The sequence below is a fragment of the Ischnura elegans genome, assembly GCF_921293095.1.
Source record: "Ischnura elegans chromosome 13 unlocalized genomic scaffold, ioIscEleg1.1 SUPER_13_unloc_1, whole genome shotgun sequence".
Lineage (NCBI taxonomy): Eukaryota > Metazoa > Arthropoda > Insecta > Odonata > Coenagrionidae > Ischnura > Ischnura elegans.
The window spans coordinates 7,982,158-8,010,155 of NW_025791657.1; the positions used below are offsets into that span (position 1 = coordinate 7,982,158).

Below are 27,998 nucleotides of genomic sequence, written 5' to 3' on the forward strand. Positions count from 1 at the left end.
ATAATAATACCTTTGATCAGCGATAAGATTAAAAAATTTTAAGGATAAGGTGCGTTATGGAGCACAGCACTAAAAAGCATCATGGCAAATAGGAGGTGTACATCAGATGGTCCTCCTGCACCTTGTTAGAAAAATTGTCGTGATTGAATCTTATGCACCATATGGGATATACTCATTTCAAAGCAAAATAAATCACAGGAACTTTAAGCCATACTAAATTTATTTTATCTCTATGGAGCATGATATGCAATATTAAATAAAACTTCACAACAGTTTGCAGCAAAAATTAAAAAACTCTAGTTTAATCACATCACATTCAATGAAATGTTATTTCTCTGAGTGTGCCTAGAATGGTATTGTAACAGAATACATATGTTATAATACCACGAAAGAAAATAATTCAATTATACCAAAAATATGCATAAATTTACAACTGCTAATTGAAAAAAATCACATCTAAGCCTTTGTTAAAGTATGACTGAAGATTGCAAAATAAAATTCTACATCACATTGAAATTGTACACCATATATCTGAAATTAATAATCTTTAACGAATACATTGCACTTCAGAATATTATCCCTACATCATTATAGTTGCAAACTATAGGAAAATGTCTGTCAAGTAAATGGGTCAAACAAGGCCAGACAAATGAAGCAAAACAAACCAATGTTCACTAAAGGGCTACACAAACATGAGAACATCCAGCATAACATAATTCTAACAAATAGGAAAGAGCGGCATATGTTGCAAATAGATATATGGGCACGATGACTTTCAGATAAACTGTAGGATTACATTGGTTAGCCAAATTGGTACATTCATTCCATTTACTTATAGCGTAAATGAGATGCAAAGTGATATATAATCAAAAATACAAATATCTCAGCGGCATGACTAGGAAAAGACTGACTAAAATTGTGTGCCCACAAGATTAAAACAACATGCATCTCAAAATGTAATGTCCTACCCAATGAAAAAGTGCCATTTAGCAAACATGAAATCAACATAAATGTCTGAGTATAATCATAAGATATTTGTAATGATTACACTAAACACATGAGTAATTAAGTTAACCCAATTAAAACTGAGAGGCTTAAAGAAAATAAATGATAGCAAACGGGATGTTCCTCTTCAGCGCCAAATTCATCTCTGAAACAGAAAATATAAATTAATGGAATGAAAAGTAGTGCAATCACAAACAAAATGCAATGTCAAAATTAGGTCAATATTCATAGTGAGATAAAATATTACCTCCATTCACAAAAATGCAATGGCAGAAATTATAGGTAATAATTATTAAATATCTTCCGAGAAGCCCATGCTCTACAAGATTCATTTATTTTATGAGTGAAAAACATTGGAAGACTTTCCCTATTGTTTGGAATTTACAGATTTATCACTGGATTGATATATCATGGATTTGAATATAGACACTCTTCAATTTTCTTATATTTTTTCTTTAACTTCATTATTTATCCATTAGAGTTAGTTAGTTTTGAAGTCACTTTCTTAACCCTAGAACGACGGACTGGGTCCAATGGACCCGGTTGGTAGTTTTGAAAGTTTATATTCATGTCAAAAATGCTTGAAATTGAATTTGAAGCTGTGACTTTTCCTAAATGTACGTCCTTTCTAACCCTCCGGAACTCGCGCTGAGCCTGACAGGCTCACATTGTTGATATTTTCTTAATAGTTCTTTACAAATTCTCAATAATGCGCTTGGATTTTCTCTACCTTTTCCTTACTCTTTTAACTACGTTTTACTTGCGCAGAATATCCCGATCAACCTATCATAAGGTTTGAATATGATACTTTTGCTTCGTATGCACGCGGTGTGAGCCCCTCAGGCTCTACGTGAGTGCTCGCGTTACATTTTTGATTCTCACCCTTAGCCTATTCTTTTACTCTGATTGCCAGAATAGACACAATGTAGGCTGTTATGGATAACCTCTAACACTACACTCCTAGTAAAGGTTCTTTTTCTGCCAAATCGGCTTGATATTTTGAAAGTCAAAACTATTTACATGGGAATATGTCTGAGAAGCCATTGTTGCTCGTCCTACTGTATTTACAAGCACGCTATAGTTGACACAAAGTAAGCTACTTGTATTGATTTCACACAATGTTATAAGTTACGGCTCGTTATAATTACACCTATAAAAGTGTATTCACATCGCCACTCGGTGGCCATAAAATTCGGAGGACACGGTCATTCTGACTGGAGAGTGTACAGAAATCGGAGGTGTTCTTCTCGCTGAAGTTTCAACTGCGCCAGTTTCCGCCACAAAACCGTATTCTTTTTTAGCATACGGACAGTGATTTTTTGATTGCGAAAATTATAGAAAATACGAAGAATAACAGCGAAGAAGACAAAAAATGATAGGATAGCTGTTTTCATGAGATATTTGAAAAATTTGACAATCGTAAAAGTTCTTACATTATTGGTGAATACACAACCATTTATGAGAAAATTGTGAATTTTCGAGGTCTTTTCCAATTCCAGCAATACATACCAAGTGTGCTCAACAAATACGCGATAAAAAATTTTGCTTTGCTAGGTAGTTGCTATAATATTTTATATATAGAACTTTGAAGTGTATGCTGGTAAACCACCTGATGGATCGTTTTCGGTCAACAACAGCCCTTCTGATATCGTGAAAAGGTTATGCTCCCCATAAGCAGTACTGGTAGAAATATTTCGATTGACAATTTATTTGCCAGTTTTTGTGTAGGAAATGAACTCTTGAAATTCCGACTTGCCGCGATTAGAACAATTCTGAAAAATAAGCGGGAATTGCCTACTTTTTTTCGTTGAAACAAAAAATAAGAAATCCAGCTCATTTAATTTCTCCAAGATCTGTTTTTTTGCGTCATACACTCCAAGAAAGAATAAATTTGTGTTTATGATATCAACTATGAACTATAACAAAAACATGATGAATGTAGTGGAGATGGAAGAAAGCCAGAAATGATACCTTTTTATGACATGACAAAATCGGGAGTAGATACACTACATCAGTTATGCATGGCATACAATGTATCAAGTAATGCACGGCCTTGTCCTATGCCAAGTATTTACGTTATGCTAAATATTGCTGTGGTAAATTCCTACATTTTTTTACCTCGGAAACAAAAACTTAGAAGTGAAATCTCGGAGAGCGTTATTTAGGCAGTTGTCAGCTGGGCTCGTAGATGAACACGGGTAAAGAAGGGGAACCATAAAATCGTTCCCCAAAGAGTTAGGGCTAACTATTAGACGAGCCTATCAAGACTAATAGAATAGATTAACCAAAGGCAACTAAAAAAACAGAGAATCCAAGGTTCACTGAAATTTGAAAAATGTATAAAGACTGTGGATACATGAAAAATATATTTACGGGGTACGTCTGCGAAAATAGTGGGAAGTGTATTTGTCTCGAGCAAACACATTTATTGTATGGTGCATGCTTGCAGAATAATGATCATAGCTAATTTTGCCTTATAATATTCTTTCTGTCCTAATATTAACACTGTGTAGTGGTTTTACTAGTCAATAAATCAATAGCAAGTAATCGTTATCTATTTTAATATCCACTCAATATGAAGAAATAATTACATATTTTATCAGACGTAAATGGACTTGATTTTCATGAAATGGACCATTTCAGCATCATTAGTAAGATTTAAACACAAGAAGAGGAAAAATAATCGACTTTAATAGGTGAGGACTTGAAAAAGAAAATTGAGCCTGACAGGCTCAGCGCGAGTACTCGCGTTCCAAAAAGGGGCGCGAGTCCTGCAGGGTTAAACTTATGACATATACGATCTTTAATACATGTTATCTTTTAAAAAGAAATCTGCATCTTGGAATATCAAGAATTAGAATGTTTGACTAAAATAAATTGTATTTAAATATTTTAATATTACAAAACCCCACTCTCATTAAATCAAACTACTTATAGAACACATAGGAGGAACAGCTAAGGATTGAGGAGCCAATGTACCAGAAGTTTCATTTCACCTCTAAATGCCAAACCAATGAGAGGCCCACTTTTGGGAAATCATGGAAAATTAAATTACAAACAAATCTTTCAACTATTCAAAACTTTTTATACATTTACATTTATTAACTACCAATTTATATACTAAAACAGCTTCAAATAATGATTTCAATGGTTAAATGAAGACCATGATGTAAAGAAAAAACCCTAAGAAATAGACGTAGGACCCACCTTTGCCCTGGCTAGAAGTTTTCCAATCACATTGTTAGAATAGAGAGAGAAGAGGAGAGGGGCTTGCTGCTGCAGAATAGCTGTTCCTTGTGTGCATCCATTATAAGCGATAATACGAGGGACAGCTGCCGCAAGCCAACATAACTTTGCCTTTGGTGTCTTCCCATCCAATGCTAATTTGATACACCCATCTAATCCCCCTCCCCTCTTCCTCCTCTCCTCCCAACTCCTCTAGAGCCCTCATCCACTCACGCTCTCGTTCCACATCTCCCTTGCTATAAGGACTCCCCTCATTATCAAAAACTAATTTTAGGGATAATTGTGAGAGGGCCCACGCTAACCTAGCACATTGGACACTCTCCCAAACACCAGAAGAATCCTTTGCACCGAAATACACCGTCTCACTCTCAAAATCACAAAATGATATCAATGCACTCCCATTCCCCTGAGTCCCATCAAAATCCACAACCTTCTCCTTCATCCTTCCAATGCTATAAGAATCATTGTCCACCATCACCTTCACCCGACCATCCCCACTTAAAAACTTAATAACACAAGCAGTGCATCCATCTCCATCATACAGTCTCTCATACAATCTACGCATTTCATCAACTCCGTTTCCATACACTATCCGTGTCTTTCGCATCATGGCGTCCACGCACTCCTGCCTTGCTCTGGCCGGATCGGATGTAGGTTGACTTAAATACACCCCACTTCCCAGACCACACTTGATAGATGTCACGTCCTCCGCTGTTGATGTAACGGCCCCTTCCAGACAATGCAACAGTACATCGCATCCACACACTTGCGCTTTCAGTTCCTCCAACGATGAGGTCAGCTGTCGCACAAGAGATTTCATCTCTCGCCTCAATGAGTCCACGGAGGACTTGAGAGATGCAATATCACATTCTGGGCTAGCCACAGGTGTCACATGATCAGTTCTCCTACTCGAAGATGCTTCCAGACGACGCAAAATAACTTGGTCCCTCCTGTGAACCAACGTAACCAAATTCAGAACTTTTGAGCGTTCTGCATCATCAGGGAACTGCCGCACCATCTCCTCAGCTGAAGACAATGCATTCTGTTGACTTTCATTTGTACTGTCTGTGTCAGCTCCTCTTGCCAATAGCTCCTGCACCCAATCAGCTTTTCCAAATCCCACTCCAACATGCAAGAGTGTTTTCTCCTTTATCATTCTGCTATTCACATCTTCCAACTTGTCCAGTAGGTCTTTATGCTGGAGGAATGAGCCAGTCACCAATCCAGCAAGAAGCCTCTCCTCAACAAATTGCTCAGCATTGCTGTTAGAAATGTTGCTTACCATGATTGGGGAAAAAAGAAATAATTTATTTGAGCAGAAGTGGATTCAGCAGAGGTTGGCTGTATAAAGCAGGCGTGGTGGCAATGGTCACGAAGGAGTAACACACGATCTCAGCGTTGGTTTGAAAAGAATAAATGTTGACTGCAAAGAAAAAGAAGAAACATCAAATTACTATCTTAAAATTTGTCAATAGCAGTGTGGGAACATAACAACTAGCATTAGCGTGACCCGAGAAAAAATATCTCGCTAACTATGCAATGCAGATTAAAAATGAAATGATCTGGAATGGCATTTTTGAAATTCAATCACTCACAACCATCGTTTTTATGAGGAAATAATTCCGTTGGAGACCAAAACAGATGTAACTATGCTAAAAATGTCGGGACAGTTTTCTACCAAGCAGAAGTACCGATCATTTATAACAGAACCTATAATAATGAGGGAAGTGAGGTTAGAATGAAAATAGAGATGATATGCACGAAAATCTATGATGTGACATGATAAGATGGGAAAAGAGGCTGCTGAAAAAAAGCAAAACAGAAAGAAAGAAATTAGAACAATAGAAGAAGTTTATCAGATGCAGGTGCTACATGGTGTAGGTTTGAAATATTTAAATTGAAGACGGTAACACTTATCCTCAATATTTGATGTACAATTCTTGTACCAGATGATGACTCTGTGAGCTGAAATGCATCATTCACATTGAAATGTTGTGGAAAAAAGTATTCCTTCCTAAATTAAGATCGTAAATAATTGTGTGTCTTCTCACTTGTATACCATTAGAAAAAAAATGTTCCTGATTAACTTCTTAATGGGGACGCCAGCATGGGTGGAAATACATCATAAAATTATCAATATTTGCTTGGTTACTATCTGGACGGCAATTCAAGTGTAATATTTCTTTCGTCAAATGATATGCAGTCTTATTCCTTTTGGTGCCATTCATTGAAAGCATGATTGCGCCTGGTTTTCCTCCTCACTTCCTTTTCTCTTCTAAGAAATGCTAATTATGTACCTAAGTTCTCATTTATCTTCCCCTTACACACCATCACTTATATTATGTAACTTTAATTAACCATGGGACTACCAAATCGACTGCATAACCTTAAAATATGTTGGAAATGGACAATATCTCCTTTTAAAAGATTCCATCTGAGTTGGTGATCACAATTGGTGATCCTCTTATCTCCATCCATCCATTATTCCTTTTTTACGCTGAAGTAAATACGTGGCTAGGATGGAAGCATTTTTAAATGGGCAATGAGCTTCAGGACAAAGGCAAAGTTAATGGAAGTCATTACCGGAAACATCCTATGAAGAAGGCATAATAAAATGTGTATACTGGCACGACCAATTCCTTATTCATCGAGGCAATCATGTCTATAGAACACCACAAGTGTGCTCAGTCTTTAGTAATGGAATAATTTATAATTAATCACTTCGTCTTCCTTTTAAAAGATTCCATCTGACATATAGAATTGCGTGGCTAGGATGGAAGTGTTTCAAAACGGGCAACGAGCTTATGGACGAAGGTAAAATTTGTTGGGAATCATTGGTGGCAACATCCTATAAAGATTTATTAAGTCGTGTCTACTGGCATGACCAATCCCTCAATCGCCGAGGCAATTATGTCGAAAGGACACCACAAGTGTGCTCAATGTTTAGGATGGAATAATTTTATTCAATCACTTCATCTTCTGATCATAACCCATAGGAGGTTGAGAATAACAGCCCATGTACATAATGGAATTTTATAAGCTGTGCAATTCTCACTATTTACAGTACTTTTTTTTACAAGATTTTAATTTTAACACTTTGAGTTCTGGGTGCTTAATTTAAAGCCCTACTGAAAAATCTAGCCATTTTTACCAAATTTGTACATTTTTTAAAACAGTAGCATTAAAAAATATTTATATCGATGTATACTTTAGTAAAAACATGACTTTTCTCTTCTCTATAAATGAGTTGAATAACATTTATTGCTAATTTTTAAATACATAACTTAACAATGAAAACCTACTGTTTTTTAAATATAATTGAGTTGCAACATATGATATACCGCCATAACATTCATAACAATTTTTAATTACACTCAATTCGAATTATCTAAAGCATGGAAATTATAAAAAACCATTGTTCCAAGCAAAGCGTTATGAATCCTGGATGACAAAAAGGGTCACTGAACCCTCAACGAACAGTTCTTTCCGCAAAAGAATTTTCACACCAAGTGGCCTAAGATAAGGATGCCAGTAGCTGCAAAGGACTTTTAATCCTCAAGACATTAAAAGAACTCTTTTTACATCGAGGATTTGATTTTTGAAATAACAGAATCACTAAGCAGTATGGTGGAAAAGTACCATGGGCGAAATATTATGGCTTCACGCGTACAAAGCCAATTAAATAGAAAGACATAATATTACGTCCATGGCAATTTTCAGAAAGATCAAAAGGACGTAATATTACGTCCATGGCACACTAAGTGTTAATCTACATTTTTAAATGCAGAATGGATTCAAAATCCATTTCTGCACCATGGATTTTAAAAAATATTAGAAGGCAGGGCCCCCCCAGCTAAGAAGATAAGATCTTGAGCCCCAGCCAAGGGCCCCAATCACCCCAAACCACCCCTGCTTATCTTCCTTACATACTCCACTTCTTATCTCCCCCTGATATCCTATTAATCTGTATTGGAAATTTCTCATCGCCAGTGTCTTGGTGTACATGAATTGAAACAAAAATGGATCATATGGATAACGCAGTTGGATATTTCACTTATCTGATTTTTATGGCATAAATTACAATTTAAATTATTCACACTTGTGGCCCTAATAACATGCACGATCTTGCCCAGTTGTTTCAGTAAAATAGAAGTCTTTACAGATGTTAGAGGTGGCCTCATATTGTATGAATTATACTGGAGCAAAAATTTACTATCTTTCACTCATTACACGTTGAATATTTTTACAAGAAAATTGGATGGAAAAAACAATTCTGTTTCCTATTAAAGAGTAAAATTTCCTAAGTTGCACAATGCTCAGACGACAAGAGTACATATCCAGATTTTAGGGAGGAGTACAGGTGCACGTTTCCACCTGATTCTTTAAAAGTAGACAAGATTTATAATATGGTTATCATTTGTTTGTTTTGGTTTAAGTGTCAATCATAAAATGTCATATTAACCCTCTCATGCATGAGTTACTAAATTCAAGCGATAAAAATTTTTTAAATCGAGTTTCTTCATGTGATTGACCATAATATTGAAGTAATATTGTTATAAATAAACATTTTTGCCATTACATGGCAAAATTTTGACGTCCTCATATGGGGACATTATGCCTGAAACAGGTCATCGTTACAAAATCCGCTGAATTTATGAATTAGATCTTTTAGGCAGAAAAAATATTCAACTCTACTTTTATTGCTGTTATGTCTTTAATTGTCTATTTAACATTCATAGAAACGTATTTTTCAGGTATTTGTTGCTAAATTTTGTTAATGTATAAATGATATCTCGTTCAATATTTTTAACATCAACCTTGCAACAAGGCAAGGAAAATAACATTTAAATTACAAGCAAACATTTATAACAACTTTACAAAAAATTGCACTTCCTGATAAAAATTGTTTTTAAATATGAATCCTAAAATTACTATAGTTGCAAAATGTTTAACATTTATTACAATATATATTTTTGGGCCTCTGAATCTACATTACGTGTAAAACTTTCAAAACAATCCGGAAATGGCGGGACCAAGTGCAATTGCCGCACATGTACCAGGTTTTGCTTGTGCATCTCTCTCTTATCATGCATATCTCTTGTCACGGCACCCATTTGCGTTATTGCTTTTACTTTTTTTGGATAGTGGCCACATTTACTTACTCTTAGCTCATCTTTGACCTTTATGGGTCGGTTTTTTCTTCATCGGTTGCAAAGAAGGGCTTGATGAATTTGACCGTCCCCTTTTTCTCGATTGCTCTGCTTTGCCACTGAAAATCAGTCCGTTTGGCACCCGACTCTTGAACTCGAGTAGATCCATTGGTGCATTATTGCTTTTCCTCCAGAATAGCCAGGCATTAACCACCGCTACATTCATCATGTGGTAAAATATCCTCATATACCACCTTGAGTTGCGTATATCGTTCCTGTACAGTGCAACATGGGAATCCATGAAATCTACCCCTCCCATATGCTTGCTATAAATTTCAATGCTCACGGGTCGGTTTACATCCACATACTTCTTATTGTTATCTTTTGACTTTTCCCATGGGTTGAATTCCGGCGTATGATGATACAGTATGCACTGCATTATTGCCAAACCACCAAGCCACGGGAGAACTCCCACCTTTCTTTAGGTCTTATACATCCTTCAACTTTATTACTGCTTCTTTTAACCTGTTTTCCCTGCATGTTCCAACGTATCATATTCCAATTTCTTTCATGCCGCCTAGTACAATTCAAAACAGAAAACATATCCAGACGCCCCAGCCCTTACCCGTGTTTTGTATCCCCACTTATTCTTGGTTTCTCATTATTATTTTTTGGGAGATAATTTTTCAAGGATGAGCGCCCTTTAAAAGGAATTATCATCCCGTCTATCAATTGTAATTGTTCTAGATCGAGGGAATTATGGAATTTTTTGTGGAGGAAGTCCAAAAATGTCTGGGTTTTAATGAACTTGTCCCTGTTATCTTCTGGTATCCTAGAAGAATCTGTGAAGTGCAGATATCACCTTATCTCTTAATATCTGTTATTAGTCATGTTTTCAGCCACTAATGAAAGTTTCAAACCAGTGTCTGAAGACCAATAGAGGCTCTGGGACATTTAGGCTTTCACCAAGTTACGCCTCAAACAATCAATGTCACAGATATCAATGGACTTGTACTTGCACAATTGTTGGATGTTGCAATGCCAACGGTATCTTCATCAGATGAAGAAGATATTTCTTAAGCGTTCCCTGGATCATGGATAGAGCCATCACTATCCCATTCCATTCCATCCTCTGATTCTTTATTGAGGATTTCAACAATCTGACTCTGCTCCAGTCATTTTCTTGATCTAGTTGAGATGCATATGCGATCCTGAGGAAGATATCTAGTTAGCTAGTTGAAAAAAGGTAATCAATGAAATAGTTTTTGGAAACGATTATAAATATATATTGTTCCAGCCAACATACTGATTGTAATACTTAAATATACTTAGAATTTTAGCGAATGACAAGTTTATAAATTTCAAAGAGTAAAAAAATGGGAACTGGAGCACCAAATATTTACGTCAATAACGTCCTTAGTTAGTCTTTTGGGTCGCTATCAGCAAGAGAACTCAGTAGGTTGTGTTATTCTATAATTAAGTCTCAGGTTTAATAAACTTACATGCCACAAGTATTCTTCTCAAAAATACTCTCAATCTCAATTAGCTCTATTGTTTATTACAATCTCATGACTTACTAACGTTCTTTTATTTATTGAAAATAATGCATCCTTTAATTTATAAATATTAATATTTGCTATAAATTTACAATTCACATTCAGTTGCTTAGAAGTGATAAAAATAACTTAAATGTAAGCTCATTTCCTTTGAAAGGATCAATAGCGACTTTATCGAAAAACTTGTATAGTTATTGGCAATAGAAATTATGAACTAATAAGTACATAGTCTTTGTACTGTTTGTAAATATTATACAACATTACTTGTAATAAATAACACTCAAAGTAATTAGTATTGAGTTTATAAGCATGTAAGAATGTAAAAATCTTGGAATAAACAAAACTCCATACTATCCATGCATTTGACCTTGTACATGCATAATGTCCTCATTTGAGGACGGATGACATTTGTGCCACAAAAATATTCATAGATATAAAATTTTTTTAACTTATTGCCATAAATAATTAATCAAACATCAAAAATTAAATATTTATACTCACAGGGAAAATCCACTGGTTGTAGACCCATGAAATCACAGCATGAAAATGGCCTTCCACGCTCCGATCACAGCGCCACTATCCCTACTACTTTGCTGACTTCCATGAGGGACAATGTAGCACTAATACGAAGTTTCTTTGTCTCTGCTGGATCGGAACATCATGAAAAAGCTGCTAGGAGCTTAGGGAACCGACACCGTAACATATGGATAATTTATAGCAAGAGACATTTGGCGTCCTCATATGAGGACACCATGCATGAGAGGGTTAATAGCATTCCTATTGAAATAAATAGAATATTTTGTACTCTAATTCTGTATGTTGCTCCTAATCCCAAATATGAGAAGACACTGGTGTTCACAGGTAAGATATTAATATAACTGTGATTTAAATGAATATATAACTAGGACTATCTCTCCATAGACATTCTCCTTTCTCCTACGAAATAAACTCAAACACCTCTGGAAGCATCCTTTAATCACAGAAAGCCACAATAATTATTTAAAGGGATATGTAGTTGTAGAAACGATTGTAAAAACATATTTAGACCAGGGTTTCCACTCAAACTACATTATAAAATTCACGGTTTTTTCCAGGTTTTCACAGTCTAACTGTCATCAAATTCACGGTTTGTAGATCAGGCATTTTAGGCAGAAATGTTGATCATGTAACAATCATCGGCCATATGTTAACGTAAAATTTATCAAATGCAGAAGATGCCTTCCATGCAAATGCAGCAATGAAAGTGCAATCTCTTATGACGTCTCCTATAGCTAGTAAAATTCAACTTCGGCTAAAGGGTGTGCGGGGGAGAATGGAGTGAGCATGGTGGCAGGAAGGAGAGAAGAAGTGCCTGATTTTTTGCCAGGGTAAATGTCTGCCAATCGCAGGCTTAAGATCAATGTGCTGTCATGGCGCATGGACCAATTAATAATTGTGCTTGGAATACACATGCGCAGAAAAAGGTGTGGACAGTAACTGCACATGACTCGGCTTTGAAACATGATCGAAAGAGATATTTTTCCTTTAATCCGCCAATCCTAGTGCTACAATCAAGTTTGAGAGATTTCTAAGGTTTCATGGCTATTTCCAGGTTTTTTCATGGTAGACGAAATTCAGAGCTTATTCAGGGTTTTAAGGTTTTCACGGTTGAGTGGGGACCCTGTTAGGTACATCATCTCGTGCCACAATTTAAAATCTGAAGGAAAGCGGGATAGAAAAATAATTTAAATGGATACATGTTTTATAATAGCCGTTAGCCATAATTAGTAAATATATTGCAAGTGTGTAAACCGTAGAGTACCCACTTTTTACTTTACTAAGATATTGAGTTTATTTAAGAAGAGGTTTGCGTGGGTAGGTGTGAGAAATGTAGTCCAAGTTTCTTGTTTTACTTTGTGGAACCACGACATTCGAAATGAAGTTTATTTGAATTATATTCCACCATAACCATTAATATTCAACGAACCATCTCCTCAATCTCATAATACAGCCAGCCCTTGTTCATTTCGCCATTTTGACTTTGCTCTTGACCACTCAGAAAAGAAATTCTCGTAGCGAACATATTGCCTATGGACCAGTGCTCCAAAGTACTTCCGTCGAGAGTGCAGTGTAGCGTTCTTTGAACTATTCCCAATGGTAATGGAGATGCCTAAATAGTCTTATCTTTCAGAATTATTATCTATCACCTCACCATGAAAAGTAGCTCACTGAAGATCGAATCTTTATTTTTCAAACTGAGCGTAATTTTGTTCACGAAAATTCAACTGGGTTATTTAGGATTGTGATAATTGCATATAATGAAATAGAACTTCAGGTGTCACACTTGCAAGACTTTTCCATGTTCAGCCATACTTTGAAATTGATGCTAATCCATTTTTGAGATTTAATTATTTCAGTTTGTACTGTTTCATTTTGGTTGCTAGGAAAATTATGTTTTTCTGCTTCTCTGAAGAAATGAAATAGTAATATTGGGAATTATGCCATTTCAGGACATACGTTATCTTTATTTTATTTTTCTAACAGTTTTTTCTGGTAATATTTGCAGAATAATTAAACACATTTTATGCATTAATTATTAGCGAGGCCACCGGTCCAACATTTTCTCCATTTTTACAGTAACATATGGCCTTTCTTAAACATTTAAATTAACACACATTGTTTTAAAAATGATATGGTAGATATTCTCGATAGTAAGATGAGAGTATATGATAGATTTTAACAGCATAATATCCAAAAGCCAAAAATAATCAGATCATAAGAACTGACTAATGGTAAACTCTGATTGCGGCAGTTAAAAAGTTATTTCGTAGATATCATTTTGTGATAGCACTATGTCCCGTGGAATAGAAATTGGTGGATTACATTTGAAATAAATTTTTGGATCAATGTTCTGCAACTGTGGAATAAGTAAAAGTTCACTGTGGTGAAAAACCTTTTCTGGATACAACAAAAGAAATACTTGCTCTCCATCCTTAACATTCATGGCGTTTAAACTCTGTTGGTCTACTGTATAAGATAAAATGTTTCAGTTGAAAGGCATGCTCATTTAAAGTAAGGCAATCATGCAGTAATGGATAATTCAAAGAAAAGCATAGAATAAATGTATTCAAATCAACTTACCCATGAGATTAGGCAATCTGGTTGGAATCAGTATTCGCTCCTTCCTTGGCTCTCCTATTCCCAATACAGAGAAGGCAATCCTGAAACGTAAAATAAGTTTGTCACTGACATGGGAAAATTATTATACTCGCTTGAAGCAAACTTTTAAGTGATGACTTTATTAACTCACAGAAATCTCAATTCAAAGTGATGTAATAACACTTCTCAAATAGCAGGAGTTAAAGTAAAAATGATAGACCAATTTGTCAGATGCAACTCGAACGATGTCAGCCCGTCCCGTGGCTTAAAAAAAGGCCTTTACACGCACAGAGAACGGGCTTGTCTAATCACTAGTGCCTTATAAAAAATGGAAGTACAGGGATTGCCAATTTACAATAATGCCAGTCATCACTCTGGCTAAAATAATTGAGATACTCTCATCTGAACATAATGGATAAGGACAGATATAACTTTTTACTATTTTTCTTTGGATTGGTTGTGATTTTCGGTGTGATTATTGAGACATAGGATAACCAAATGAAGATGAAGGCAATAGATTCTAAGCTGAACACACTGGCTAGCCTCTACCCCCATGGGCAATCCAGATACGAAAGCTTGTAGGCGTTGTGCACACAAGCCAACAGTGAAGCAAATTACTGTTCAAGGACTGCAAATGCTTCTTCAACAGAAGAATTTAAAATCCAATTGTAAGCAAGTATTATTAAAAAATCACATTCAACAGAGATAGCCCATAAACAGCACTTACTAAAATAGATTAAAGGTAAGTGCCTATTTGTTGATATAATAATTTATAACATAATGATAATATAATCCGTGCCATGGTTGGGAGAAGAAGGTCGCTTTAGCCAGCAGATTTTTGCAAGGCGAATGAAGAATAGATTTTTCTATGCATAGCTTAATAAATGAAGGTGATGTGAGGTTTACCAGGTCCTCTAGTCAATATGTAATTTACAAAAAATTAATTTTTAACAATTTTTTGTCCTAATTACTCCAAAAGGAGATGATAGTAATAATTATTAACATTTAAAATAGTAATTTTGAACGTATTAGCAATTAAAAAATGCATCGGTCCCACAGACCACATGCTAAAATTGGGATAAACTCACCGAATAAAAACAGCAATCTAGTTGAAATTAGTATTTGCTCTTCCTTGGCTCTCCTATTTGCTACACAGAGAAGTCAATCCTGAAACGTAAAATGAAATACTTCTGTTACTGACGTGAGAAAATTATTTCACTCTCATGAAGAAAACCTCTTCTTTCAATGCCGTTTTTAAACTTACAGAAATCTTAATCCAAAACGACCGACAAATAATTGTAAGATAATAGAATTTGAGCCACAAGATGGCACATCAGTTCCTCACATGCAACTTGAAAGAGATATGCTCATCCTGTGGCTCAATAAGAGGCCTTTAAACCCGCAGACAGCAAGCTTATCTATCTTAACAGTGGACCACAGGTTATACAACAAATTTAGGAAGGGAAATAGTTTAACCGTGGAACATCTTAAGAAGAGGAATTGCAAAGGACACACAACAATCTTAACAAAGCACAGAAACGCAGTTGTGGCTTCAGTCTTTGCATCTCCATCAAGATCCATCAACCGTCGCACACTTTCATTGCACATTTCCAGATCTGTGTTACAACACACTTTAAAAATTCTAAACTTGAAGCCTTATAAAGTGAGAATGGTGCAGGAGCTTTGTGAAGGAGATCATGGGTATCGAAACCATTTCAGCAACTGGATGATTGACAAGCTTCATGAAAACCCTATGTTCACATTTCAGGTTAATATCTTATTCATTCTGTTGTTTTATGTTATTTTTCTTTGCTCTTAATGTCTTTTGATAATATTATATCAACTTGTATGATGTATCTAAATTAAAAATGAAAATCATCCACTGCTTTTATGTTCCAGCTTATGCTTTCGGACGAAGCAATATTTTTTTCAAATGGTGCTGTGTCATCAACCCACACGCGATTTTGGGTAACAAGTAATCCCCAGGCACGGCATGAGCGGTCATTAAACTGAAATGGTGTAATGGTGTTCCTGGCCATTACAGCTAGCCATTTTTTTGGGCTATACTTTTTCGAAAAGAAAGTGAGGAGAGACACCTAACAGGCTATGCTGGAGGAAAGCCTTGCCCGGGATATGGAGAGTGAAAACTTTGGAAATGCAGAGTAAAAGTGATTGCAGCAGGATGGAGCTCCTGCACACAGGTCTAAGGCAGACATCAATGTGCTAAAAGAGAAGTTTGGAAATCAGCTGATGTCCATGGGGACAGAAGTTGAGTGCCCACCAATAAACCCCAACCTCACTCCGTGCGATTTCTTTTTATGGGGGTTTTTAAAGCAGCTAGGGTATAAAAAAACATTTAATAATGTTGAAGAACAGAAAAGAGAGATAATAAGATGTGCAGAGTTTATTACCCTGATTTGCTTGAGGACATTTTTAGTGGATTATTTGTCAAGTGAATTCAATTATGCGTCACTGGAGGGAGGGCACATTGAATAATGGGTACTTAATATTTAATTTTATTATCATTTATAAATATGACTTAGACTTTCTCATTAATTTAAACCAAAATTTTAATTTCATTTCAATGCACAGTTAAGTTTGAAATTGGCTCAAAGCAACCCCCTTCTTAATCACTCATTTAGTAACATTGGAATGGGAATGGCACCACCCTTTCGAACACATTTTAAACCTTTAGTTTAGCATGGTGTTTACCGCTCCATTGTCTTGGGGCACACTTGAAAACCTTCCGACTAGCAGGTTAATTTCCTGGATATTTTTGTGCAAACCTCAGCGAATGTTGGCCACCTTATGACCTCAGGAGGGTAACGACTCAACAAAATGGGCACTATTCACTCACTTGGTCACCCTTTGGTTGGGGACATTAGTTTCCTTGATATATCAAAGCATGCCTTTGTGAGCTTTGACTCACATTATAACCTATGGAGGTCAAAAAATCAACAATACTGATAAATGAACTGCAAAACTGTCGTAAACACCCTTAAAAACCCATGGTTTGACACGCTGGTTGTTACCATGGCCCGACGTTTACCTCTAAGACCCTTGACCCCCATTGTAAACTCCTAAGGTCAAAATATCAACAATATTGGTAAATGAACTGCAAAAATGACTTAAGAACCCTTTAAAACCTGTGGTTTGACGTTGGTTGTCATGATGGCCCGAAATTTACCCCTATGACCTTCGACCTCAGCATTAGCCTTGGAGGTCAAAAACTGGATAAGACGAGTATTTGGACAATACCAATGACTTGGGCACCCTTTAAAACCAAAGAATTGACACCTTTGATTGTATGCTTTTCTTTTGGCCACCCTTATGTCCTTGACTGTGACCTTACTGGGTCAATAGTTGAATTTTCGTGAACTAAAGTGTTATTTTCGGTCTCCTCATGTCCGAAAACCTAAGAATGGACATCCTGATCAATGAAATTCAGACTTTTTTCCATCTCGATTTTTTTAACATTGAAAATTTTATGTTTGGGCCCACATTGTACGGTCAAAAAATAAAAATTCTAAAATTTTGCTTGCACTCAACTAGGGACAGTCTGTACAATAACATAAATCTAGGAAGAAAGATGTATAGATCAAAATTCCTGGAAAAAATGTTGAGGGAGTTGGTAGTCATTGATAAGGAGAAGACAAGAAATAAAATGATCTCAAATGAGCTGAAAAAGAAAGAGATTATTTCAATGATTTATCAACACGTGAAAGTGCTACAAAGCAAAGAAAAGAAAGAAGTGGTAGATGTATAGTATGTTGGCAGAATAAAGACATTAAAACAAAATTGTTCTGTTGCTCGTGCAATAATTGGATGTGCGTGAGCCATATGATTTTTATTTTCAAGGATTGTAAGAAAAATTCTAAGGATCACTGATGAGGGAAATAAAGTGTAAAAATATCCATACATGTTTATGTTCATTAAGAACCTAGACTACGAAACTTTCATAAGTTACGGAAATATGAGTCAGCACGCGGCAAAAAAGGAGTACCGTGCTAATGCCACGATAACATTATTCACAGTGCATATTGAAGATTCTGAGGAAGTAAGTAAATTTTGTAGGAGACAGATGAGGATTAGGTTATAAAATTTGGGGGGAACACCACCCCCAAGTATAATCTCAGGATAATCCAAGTATCACCAGGTACATATTGGTGAGGTGAAGGTAAGTGTGAACAAAATTTCTCAGATGGAACACCAGGTCACAGTGGTCATTGTTTCAGACATGTCAACACTATAATCCAGCATCGTTTTTCTGGGGAAATGTGAGTCACGTCTGCGGTGAGGATGACACTCTACCTTCAAGTTAAAACTGCAAGTAAAAATTGATTTAAATCATAATAAGTACTTTGAGATGATTAAATGAATAACTCAAGCTTAAATTTTTTCCCTTGTATTAGCTTCCTTCACTATAAAATCTAATTCCATTTGTTCACCTTTACTGTATTGCATTTGGGCACTGATAATAACCATGATTATTTTTTTTTTTAATGCCATGACCCATTGTAGATTCAATGATGCTATACTTAAAAATACATTAATCTTAGCAATTTTTTCAAATAAAATGTTGTCTAACCCATCTTTTTAAATGTTCTATGTGGTGCCAGTAGCACCCCACTTGAGTAACCTTGTAGGGGAATCTCGCGTGAGTAACGCTGGGTTATTAAGGTTATAATGAGCTAAAACTAAAACCAGATGGAACTGTCCGTGATAACTCGAGGAATATAGAATTCAAGACACGTTTCACTCTATTCAAACATCAAATTTATGGGTTATATGTATTTGTAAAAATTAATCAATTCATGTATTTCATTGAACGCTGAACATTTTTCACTGCTCTGTCGATCATTGTCAAGGTCCTTTCATAACATTTAATATTATTAATTAACAACTTTAATGCTCCATTTAGTTTTGATGTCTAATTGAATTGCTTTTTCGTAAATTTCGCACGTAATACTTTGATGCAGTCACTAAGCATTATACTTTGCCCGCAATGGCAAGTTATTCATCAAATACACAAGATTTAGTTGTAGATCCATTGCTTTAGTCTGTTGAGCCCACAAATACAAAAATTCTGCTAAATTTATCATTCCCGTTGATATACACTTGAAACTATTATGGCTGAGCTACACGGTTCATCCACACGGACAAGTTAATATCTGCTTGCGCGAATGATATCACATTATTAGAAAGTTACAAAGGGCTTTCAATGAAAAAAAAATTAGAATCAATTTCCACACAAAATTTTGCAAAATTTTTAAGATAATATTCTGCCCTCAAAATATGACAAATATATCTGAAATCATTGAATTTGATGAGTTTTGTCAAGCACAGTGGACATAAAGTGGCAGGTTGGCCACTTCCAAAGGCAACCTACAAAAGGAATGAAAACATATTCAAGAGGTTTCAGACTTGTCGTGGAAAGTATGCCCATAGAATGGAATAAAACAATAACTAAGGAAATCAATAAAATGTAACCCCACACTTACTTCTATGCAGACATAATAATATAAGGCATCCTCTACAGATATCTGGCCTGCCACATTTGAGGTGAATATAGTTTTTCTTCACGCAGTCTGCACAGGGGTACCCTTTGCAATGGGGAATTCTACTGAAACTGAATGATTATGTGATAAAATAATATCCTTCGTGCTGTAAATTTAAATGAAAGCAGTTCTTCTCTAAGCTGTGTATTATTCGTAAAACTTCACTTTAAAAATCATACATTAATATTGCGCTCAAAACGACCCATTGCAATGTTGGCTGAGTGTAACTTCAGAGGCCAGTAAACAATAGGTTTATATGGTCCCAGTAGATTATTTGTCCCAGTTTTAGTAAAACCTATGCATCTTTCTATACAATTTATTTTTTAATACCTTAATTCCATCATTAGTCATGTGAAAGATTTATCCCGAATAATTGACAGGTTTAAAGAATGTATTCAAACTGGAAGATGCAGCACCATCTTGACAAATAGCACTTATTACTTTCTCATCCTCCTCATCCACGGCGATTTCTGCAGCATAAGCTTATTGTTCTCACATAACGTTCTGGTGTTACCTTAACCTCAACACTGCATACGTTCCAATTAACTAACACTTACACCAAACAAAATGCTGAAACACGGATTGTCTCTCTTCCAGACCTTACGAATGCTAAGTAAATCAGCATAAAATATGATCCGTTGTATTTCTCCAAAACGTTAACATCACATACTCCAATATAGCACCAAATACACATTAAAAGCAATGAGTAAATGACAGTAGTGTAATGAGACACAAACCAAGCTTAAGATTACCCTGCAAATGAGAATATTGATTTAATTTATATTACATTTCAATTTCACGGCTTCTCAAATCTGCACCAAGAAATATTCATTTCTGGAGAAGAAATAAGTGGCCATGAATTAATCTACCTTCAGAATGTTCCCAGGATGCGTCTTTACAAAGTCGGAGTCAACCATTGTGCAATAAAAGCACCATAAAAACTTTTAAACAATTCACATATGGGTCATTCCATGTCAGTTCATCCAGGCATGACACCCACCGACTCGGATTTTGATGACACTTGCCAATTTTCATCCTTCCATGCAGGAATGAAACAGTGTAAAATATTTCTTGGCTATCTCTAATAGTTTTTTTTTCACGACCATTTGAAGTTTGGGTGAAACTGCAGTTTTTCAATGAATGCGGTCTCCAGAGGCACTTGTACCTCCAGAGGGAAATAATTTGTCTCAGCCGTAGTTTTCATCCGATTCTTATGAAAATTTGCAGGTTTACTATAGAAGTCATGAGGATTCCAAAAACTAATTGAAAAATATCCTAAGGAATATTAGAAATTCTCTAAACTCGTATGTTTCATAGAAAATTAGAAAATTTTCGGTCAAAAACATGGTTCTATAAAACATCAAATTTTGACCTGAGGCAATATCTGAATCAAGCTAAATTATTTTTTCTAATATTCCTTAAGGTATGACCAACCACCTGTAAAAATAAAATTCATGGCTTTTTGCTTGCTTTGTTGTTAAAAAAAATTTTATGCAAAAAAAAAATCCCTTTTCACGACTCTGGTAGTCAGTGTTGGGTCCTCCTTCAAGTGTGATGAAATGCTTGTGTTAACTATTTTCTATATCTAAGAAAATATTTACAACATGAATCTAGTGCATGATATGTTCAAAAATTAAAAAATTTTTTATGTGCAGGTTGTTTTTCTCCCGATAAGAAAAATATATTTTTGAAATAGAATATCTTAAGGAATTCATAGCACTTACCCATCATTGCTGGGGAAAACTTGATTGTTGCTATATAAAACACATCAAAAAACTTTCTCCATTTTGTATTGGCAAAAAACTTCACGAATGTTTTTTACCACATTAATGTTGTTCTACTTTGAACAAAAAGGTTTGCAAAGTACTGGATAAAGATTTCCTTCCAGAGCATGATTTTGAAGTTCTTGATTAAGCGAGTGATATGGATAAGCTAGTTGGGTTACTAAAAGAAAAACTGGTGACAGCAGGCAGTCAGCGAGAGATAATTCAGCTACTAACACTAGCTCCAACTTCGTGGAGTAGGAAAAAAGTAGCCACCAAAATTAACGTTAGTGAATATACAATTCAGCATGCTAGGGAATTCTAAGAATGAAAGGCATCATAGCCATACCAGATCCAAGGAGGGGCACAAACATAGAACAAACTGCAGTGGACTTAGTTCAGTCATTCTACCAAAATTACGAATATTCACGCCTTATGCCAGGAATGAAAGATAAAGTGAGTGTGTCCAAAAATGTCCACAAGCAAAAGAGGTTACTTCAAAGTAACCTAAATGAGCTGTATGCAGCTTTTTAATTTGAATTCCCACACGTAAAAATAGGGTTTTCAAAATTCTGTCTGTTGCGACCTAAATGGTGCATGTTGGCAGGCTCCTCTGAAACCCATTCTGTGTGTGTCTGTGCTATCCATCAGAATGCATCATTTCTTCTCCACGCATGCTCCATAGAGGAGACCTACAATGACCTATTTGACTACTTGGTATTATCCAAAGATAACAGGGATTGCATGTTACGGCATTGTTCAGAATGTATGTCTGACAAACGACTGAAGGAACATCTGAAAAGTAAATTTGAGGAATGGGACCCTGAAGATGAAGTGACATACAGTGGGTGACAACAGATCGAACCCAACAAATTAGGTAAACAGTGACTCTGGATGAATACATCAATTGTCTGGTGAGCAATCTGGAAAAACTTCTCCAACATTCCTTCATAAACAAATCCCAGGCAAGATACCTAAAAGAACTAAAAAACAACCTACAGCCAGATGAAGCCATCGTTTTGCTGGATTTCAGTGAAAACTACTATTATGTAATACAAGATGAGGTTCAGGGTCATCACTGAAATCAGGATGGTTGTTCCCTACATCCAGAGGTAATTTATACTCGTGGACAGCTGAAGAAAGATCTCTGTGTGTCAAGTTTGTGTGTATTTTGTGACGATCTAGAACATGATGTAGCTTTCGTATTTGAAACGCAAAAAATAGTCACTCAGTTTTAAAAGAAAAGTTCCTTGAAGTAATGAAAGTGCAATACAGTGGAACCTCGTTAAAGCGAGTATGGGCTATAGCGAGACCCCCGTTATTACGAGAGATAGCCGATGCACCGTCAATTGACCCTATAATAGCGTGTTAAAAAATTCGTTTTTACGTGGCCCTTTTGGAGTTGGCTCTCGCCATAGCGAGGGTTTCATCGCCGGAAAAACTTACATCAAGGCTACTTAATCTCTGTGATTGCTAGCAATCTGTTAGAAATGAAGTTAATGGAGTGCTTAGTCTGAAATTTATGTGGTAAACTGTCGTTTGATAAATAAGTAGTTAATTTTGGCGAAAATATTGTGGCATTAGCATCAGCGAATGCTTGGTCTCCTTTTGTTCCACAGGCGGCATAAAGCAGTCATCAGCATACCCGCACGTCCATGAGTTGCATGAATAGAAAGCATTTGATGGCAGACGCCATGGCCAAGAAAACACCAAACAATCAGTCGTTGTTAGAGTAAGGAAATTTAGTGATGCAAATAAACATCACCTTTCATCTGGATTTATGTTTACGTTTATCAGATAAAAATTTATCTGTCACCGCACCACTCTGTTCCTGAATAACTGTTCGCAACAGGTATACATATTGGCTATTATTTGCTCCACCTCCGGTAAAGCGACAATTCGCTATAACGAGTGTTTATTGGTGCACCGTGGGGTGTCGTTTTATCGAGGTTGCACTGTATTTTAGTGATGGTTGTGCTGGCCAATATAAGAACTGCAAAAACTTTATAAACCTGTGCCATCATCACCTGGACTTTGACTTGCATGCTTCTTGGTCTTTTTTTCAACTAGTCATGGGAAATCTCCATGTGATGGGATAGGTGGAACAGTTAAGCGCATATTTACAAGAAAAAGCCTTCAGCGGGATCTGGGTAACACAATGACTTCCATTGAAAAGGTGTTTGAGTTCTGCAAGTACAAAGTGTATAAAATTTCATTTTACGTTTTAAAAAAAGAACAATTATCAATGATTCGGCAACAATTAGAAACTCGCTGGAACCTTGTAAAAACAATCCCAGGCACTCATAGCTACCATTCTTCTATACATTATTGCGACAAAAAAAATAAGCTTTGATACCGCATACAGTTCTATCCACAATTTCTTGATAAAGCCAAGTTGGGAAGAAATTTTGACAAAAACTTATACCAATTCTTTTGTGGCCTGCTTGTAAGACAATCACTGGTTTTTTAGGCTACTTATGTCAAAGGATGTTGATCCATGTGATATAAAAGTGAAATTCTTTATCATTTTACTGGCCAAAAGAGAAAGAAGATATTTGCAATGTTCCTGTAAATAATGTCATTTGTTATGTGGAAACTCCTACCACAAGAGGCTCAGGACAAATGTATTACTTCTAGGAGAAAGACATTGAACGTGTGAACCGACGGCTGTTGAATTTAAAAGGAAAACTTGGAATTGGGAAAAAAATGTTACTCTAGTGTAACTGAAATATAAGCTTTCTCAGAGATAGGCCTCAGTGAAGACCTTGGATACTATCCTATTTAACTACAAACTGATGCACAGACAAAAGTGACTATATATTGTGATTGTTCTTTTAGAAGTTGTGCAACATTAATGAGGTAAAAAACATTCGTGAAGTTTTATGCCAATACAAAATGGAGAAAGTTAACTTGTATTGACATGCATCCTGTATTTTGATGTGTTTTATATAGCAACAATCAAGTTTTCCCCAGCAATGATGGGTAAGTGCTATGAATTCCTTAAAATATTCTATTTCAAAAATATATTTTTCTTATTGGGAGAAAAACAACCTGCACATAAAAAATGTTTTAATTTTTGAACATATCATGCACTACATTCATGTTGTAAATATTTTCTTAGATATAGAAAATAGTTAACACAAGCATTTCATCACACTTGAAGGAGGACCCAACACTGACTACCAGAGTCGTGAAAAGGGATTTTTTTGCATAAATTTTTTTTTAACAACAAAGCAAGCAAAAAGCCATGAATTTTATTTTTACAGGTGGTTGGTCATACCTTAAGGAATATTAGAAAAAATAATTTAGCTTGATTCAGATATTGCCTCAGGTCAAAATTTGATGTTTTATAGAACCATGTTTTTGACCGAAAATTTTCTAATTTTCTATGAAACATACGAGTTTAGAGAATTTCTAATATTCCTTAGGATATTTTTCAATTAGTTTTTGGAATCCTCATGACTTCTATAGTAAACCTGCAAATTTTCATAAGAATCGGATGAAAACTACGGCTGAGACAAATTATTTCCCTCTGGAGGTACAAGTGCCTCTGGAGACCGCATTCATTGAAAAACTGCAGTTTCACCCAAACTTCAAATGGTCGTGAAAAAAAACTATAAGAGATAGCCAAGAAATATTTTACACTGTTTCATTCCTGCATGGAAGGATGAAAATTGGCAAGTGTCATCAAAATCCGAGTCGGTGGGTGTCATGCCTGGACATGCCTGACATGGAATGACCCATATGTTTTCATACACCCTTCACAATATGAATCAGTATTGTCATAGATGTTTGCTATCGTCATTACTGTTTTGTTATTGCCATGGAGCAAGTCTGCTTACTCGCTGATGTCACAGGGCATTTTTGTAGCATGAAAGAATTTGGTAAATGTTGCAAACTTTGAAGCTCTCCAGCAGCAAGAATATTGAGAATCATGAATTATTTATATTGCATACATATTTTATCAGCAAAAATTTTACCTTGGATACGCTAATATCTTAAACTTCATTATCTAATCTTGGAAAAAATTAGCTTTTTAATTTTAGGAGAGCACCGCATTCCTTTGTAAAGACTAGGAGAAATTCCCAATGGTAATAATTGTGTTTTTCACTGCAATAACTCATTTAACCTGTAAACCAGTTCACTCCACTATCAAATCTCAAAGCACTCAGTGATTAACAAATTTCTAATACATTACGTTCATTTCTATGACGTACGCCAACGCAAAAAATTAAGAATAATTAAGGAAACGGGCATAAAAAGATCACATTAACATATGACCTAAAAAAAAATCACATTTCAACAGAAAAGGCAGCAAATAATTTACACGAACTCCGTGCTCATTGGTGCCCTAGCTCATAGCTGACCAGGCTAGCATGGTTTAGTTTAGATACCAGACTCTATTTGCACCACTAGAGTTTTAAGTGTGCAACAGGCTTACAATCGAAAAATGAGGTATTTCCAATGATGAGTGATATATTATTGAGGTGCATTGCGTTATTTTAAACATGGATATTTAACATGAACTTTTTTCATTCCACATTAATGAAATTTTTTACTCTTTTTCATATTTAAAGACCATAGATGAAATGTGACCAAGTGGAAGCCATATAGTATCTCTGAGACTCAATGTTTGCTACATGAACTAACACAACTTGTTCCTTCAACAAAGTCATTCACCACTAATACTTAGAACTGCCCACAAAGACAGTCATTAAAATAAAATTGCAAAATATCGCAAAATATACTAGAAAAGTAGACTTTCCCATTCAAGTAGTTCATTGCAATCTTTACACAGACAATTATTTTTTCATGCACTCCAAATTAAATAAACAAAATTGATCTGTGAAAAAAAACCACATCCCATCAGCAAATAAACCTCAAAAATGGGCGAAATATGATTCTGAAAATACCCTAAACTTTGAGTGTAACACATTTAAAAACAAACAATTTTCCATGTACTTGCGTTAATATAAATATTAATATAAATAAGCGTTTCCAATAAAGAAGACAATACAATATATCATGAGAATCAAAATCATCACTTATTTTTAACACCTGTTTGCACCACACACTTACATACTCAAGTTATTGAGTGAATGCATGAATGAGTAGGATTATATACCGTCAAAAAGGGAATCCATTCTCCTGTGAAGCGATGGTGGTGGCACAAACTCTGTTGGGATACTTTTTTCCCCCATAGTACATATGCATTGACTATATCAAAACAGGTTCTATTTTCTATTCATGCATTCAAACAAGTTGTGTCGTTACACGGTGCATTTTTGTTCACATTCATGGGTTCATATATTTAGATCATAACTAGTACAGGTAAATGCATGGAGTAAACAGGCCTTTAAGCAAGAACGGTTAAGCAACGACCTCTACCGATTTAAAAAGCACTGCAGAGTTCAATATCCCCAGCCAAAATTATGAGGACTCCTGCATGGAAAAAAAACATCTAAATACATAAAAAATAGCATTTCACAGCAAAAATATCTCATAGAAATCACACACCTATAGAAACATACACTAAAAAGCCAGATATGTCGAATCACTTCTCTAAACTTGTTTTAAAATATTCAAATCGATTTGTTGAAATGCCTCATTGGATATTCTTTGCAGCTGAATTATTCTGTTGTAAAACCAAAGAGGAGGTAAGAAGCAAAAGAAATATATCAAAAACATATTCCACAAAATTCTTCACGTTCACTGATATGTGTTATGAGTTGGTCATTGGTAAATTCAAATATATCACTTTCATGACTGAGTGAATTGTAAACACTTAGTTAAACCAAAATAAAAAGCGACTTCGGTCCGGACCATTGAGGTACAAACTGCGAGTTAATTAATGCCTCGTCAGGATTCGGAAACACTATGCGGGAAATTGGACTTTTTTCGCTGCTCCGTCGATCATTGGCGAGGTCATTTCATAACATTCAATATTGTTAACTAACAAATGTAATGCTACATTAAGTTTTGTTCTCTAATAAGAAGTGCTTTTCAGTTATTTTTTCATGTATTACATTGATGCAGTCACTAAGCATTTAGGCCTGTTTCCACGATGCATTAACAGGTATGAGTTAATGTGCGTTTTCGTGAATGATTTTTGTGGACCAGAACGGTACATGTACGAATGCATGAACCAAATTAGAACAAGTTCTATTTTCTGTGCATGCATTCGCACAAGTTGGATGGTTACACGGTGTATTTTAGCGTTCATTCTCGTGTTCATACATTTAAACATTAACCTGTACGTGTTAATGTGCCGGTCAAACAAATACATTGCCCGTCGTATACTTTGTTATCGTACACACAATTAATTACATTTTCAAGTTATTGCTATCATCTGTTGAAACCACAAGTACAAACATTTATTAAAAATTTCATTTCAGTCTATATGAACTTTAAACTATTAAGGCCGGGCAACACGTTATGTTAACACGAACAATTTAATATGTATTTGGTTACGAGAATGATTTCACTATATTTGAAAGTTACACGAGGCTTCCAATGAAAAAAATAAGATGCACTCACCCTGAGGTTATTTCTACACGAAAATTTTGTCAGTTCTGCGTCCGA

The 27,998-nt window shown here is 35.5% G+C and overlaps 1 protein-coding gene across 1 annotated transcript; it reads right to left on the minus strand.

The window, feature by feature from the left end:
* Nucleotides 1-203: 203 nt before the first annotated feature.
* Nucleotides 204-27,996, minus strand: LOC124172363. The gene is made up of 5 exons (XM_046551807.1): nucleotides 27,954-27,996; nucleotides 15,184-15,262; nucleotides 14,078-14,157; nucleotides 4,213-5,674; nucleotides 204-1,150 (listed from the first exon to the last, which is right to left on the minus strand). Exon 4 carries the CDS (start codon nucleotides 5,534-5,536, stop codon nucleotides 4,313-4,315), a length of 1,224 nt encoding a protein of 407 aa, XP_046407763.1. The 5' UTR covers nucleotides 5,537-5,674; nucleotides 14,078-14,157; nucleotides 15,184-15,262; nucleotides 27,954-27,996; the 3' UTR covers nucleotides 204-1,150; nucleotides 4,213-4,312.
* Between the last annotated feature and the right edge of the window lie 2 nt (nucleotides 27,997-27,998).

Excerpts from the sequence above, each read along its gene's own strand:
- LOC124172363 (XM_046551807.1), bottom strand. The coding sequence starts at position 5,536 with ATGGTAAGCAACATTTCTAACAGCAATGCTGAGCAATTTGTTGAGGAG.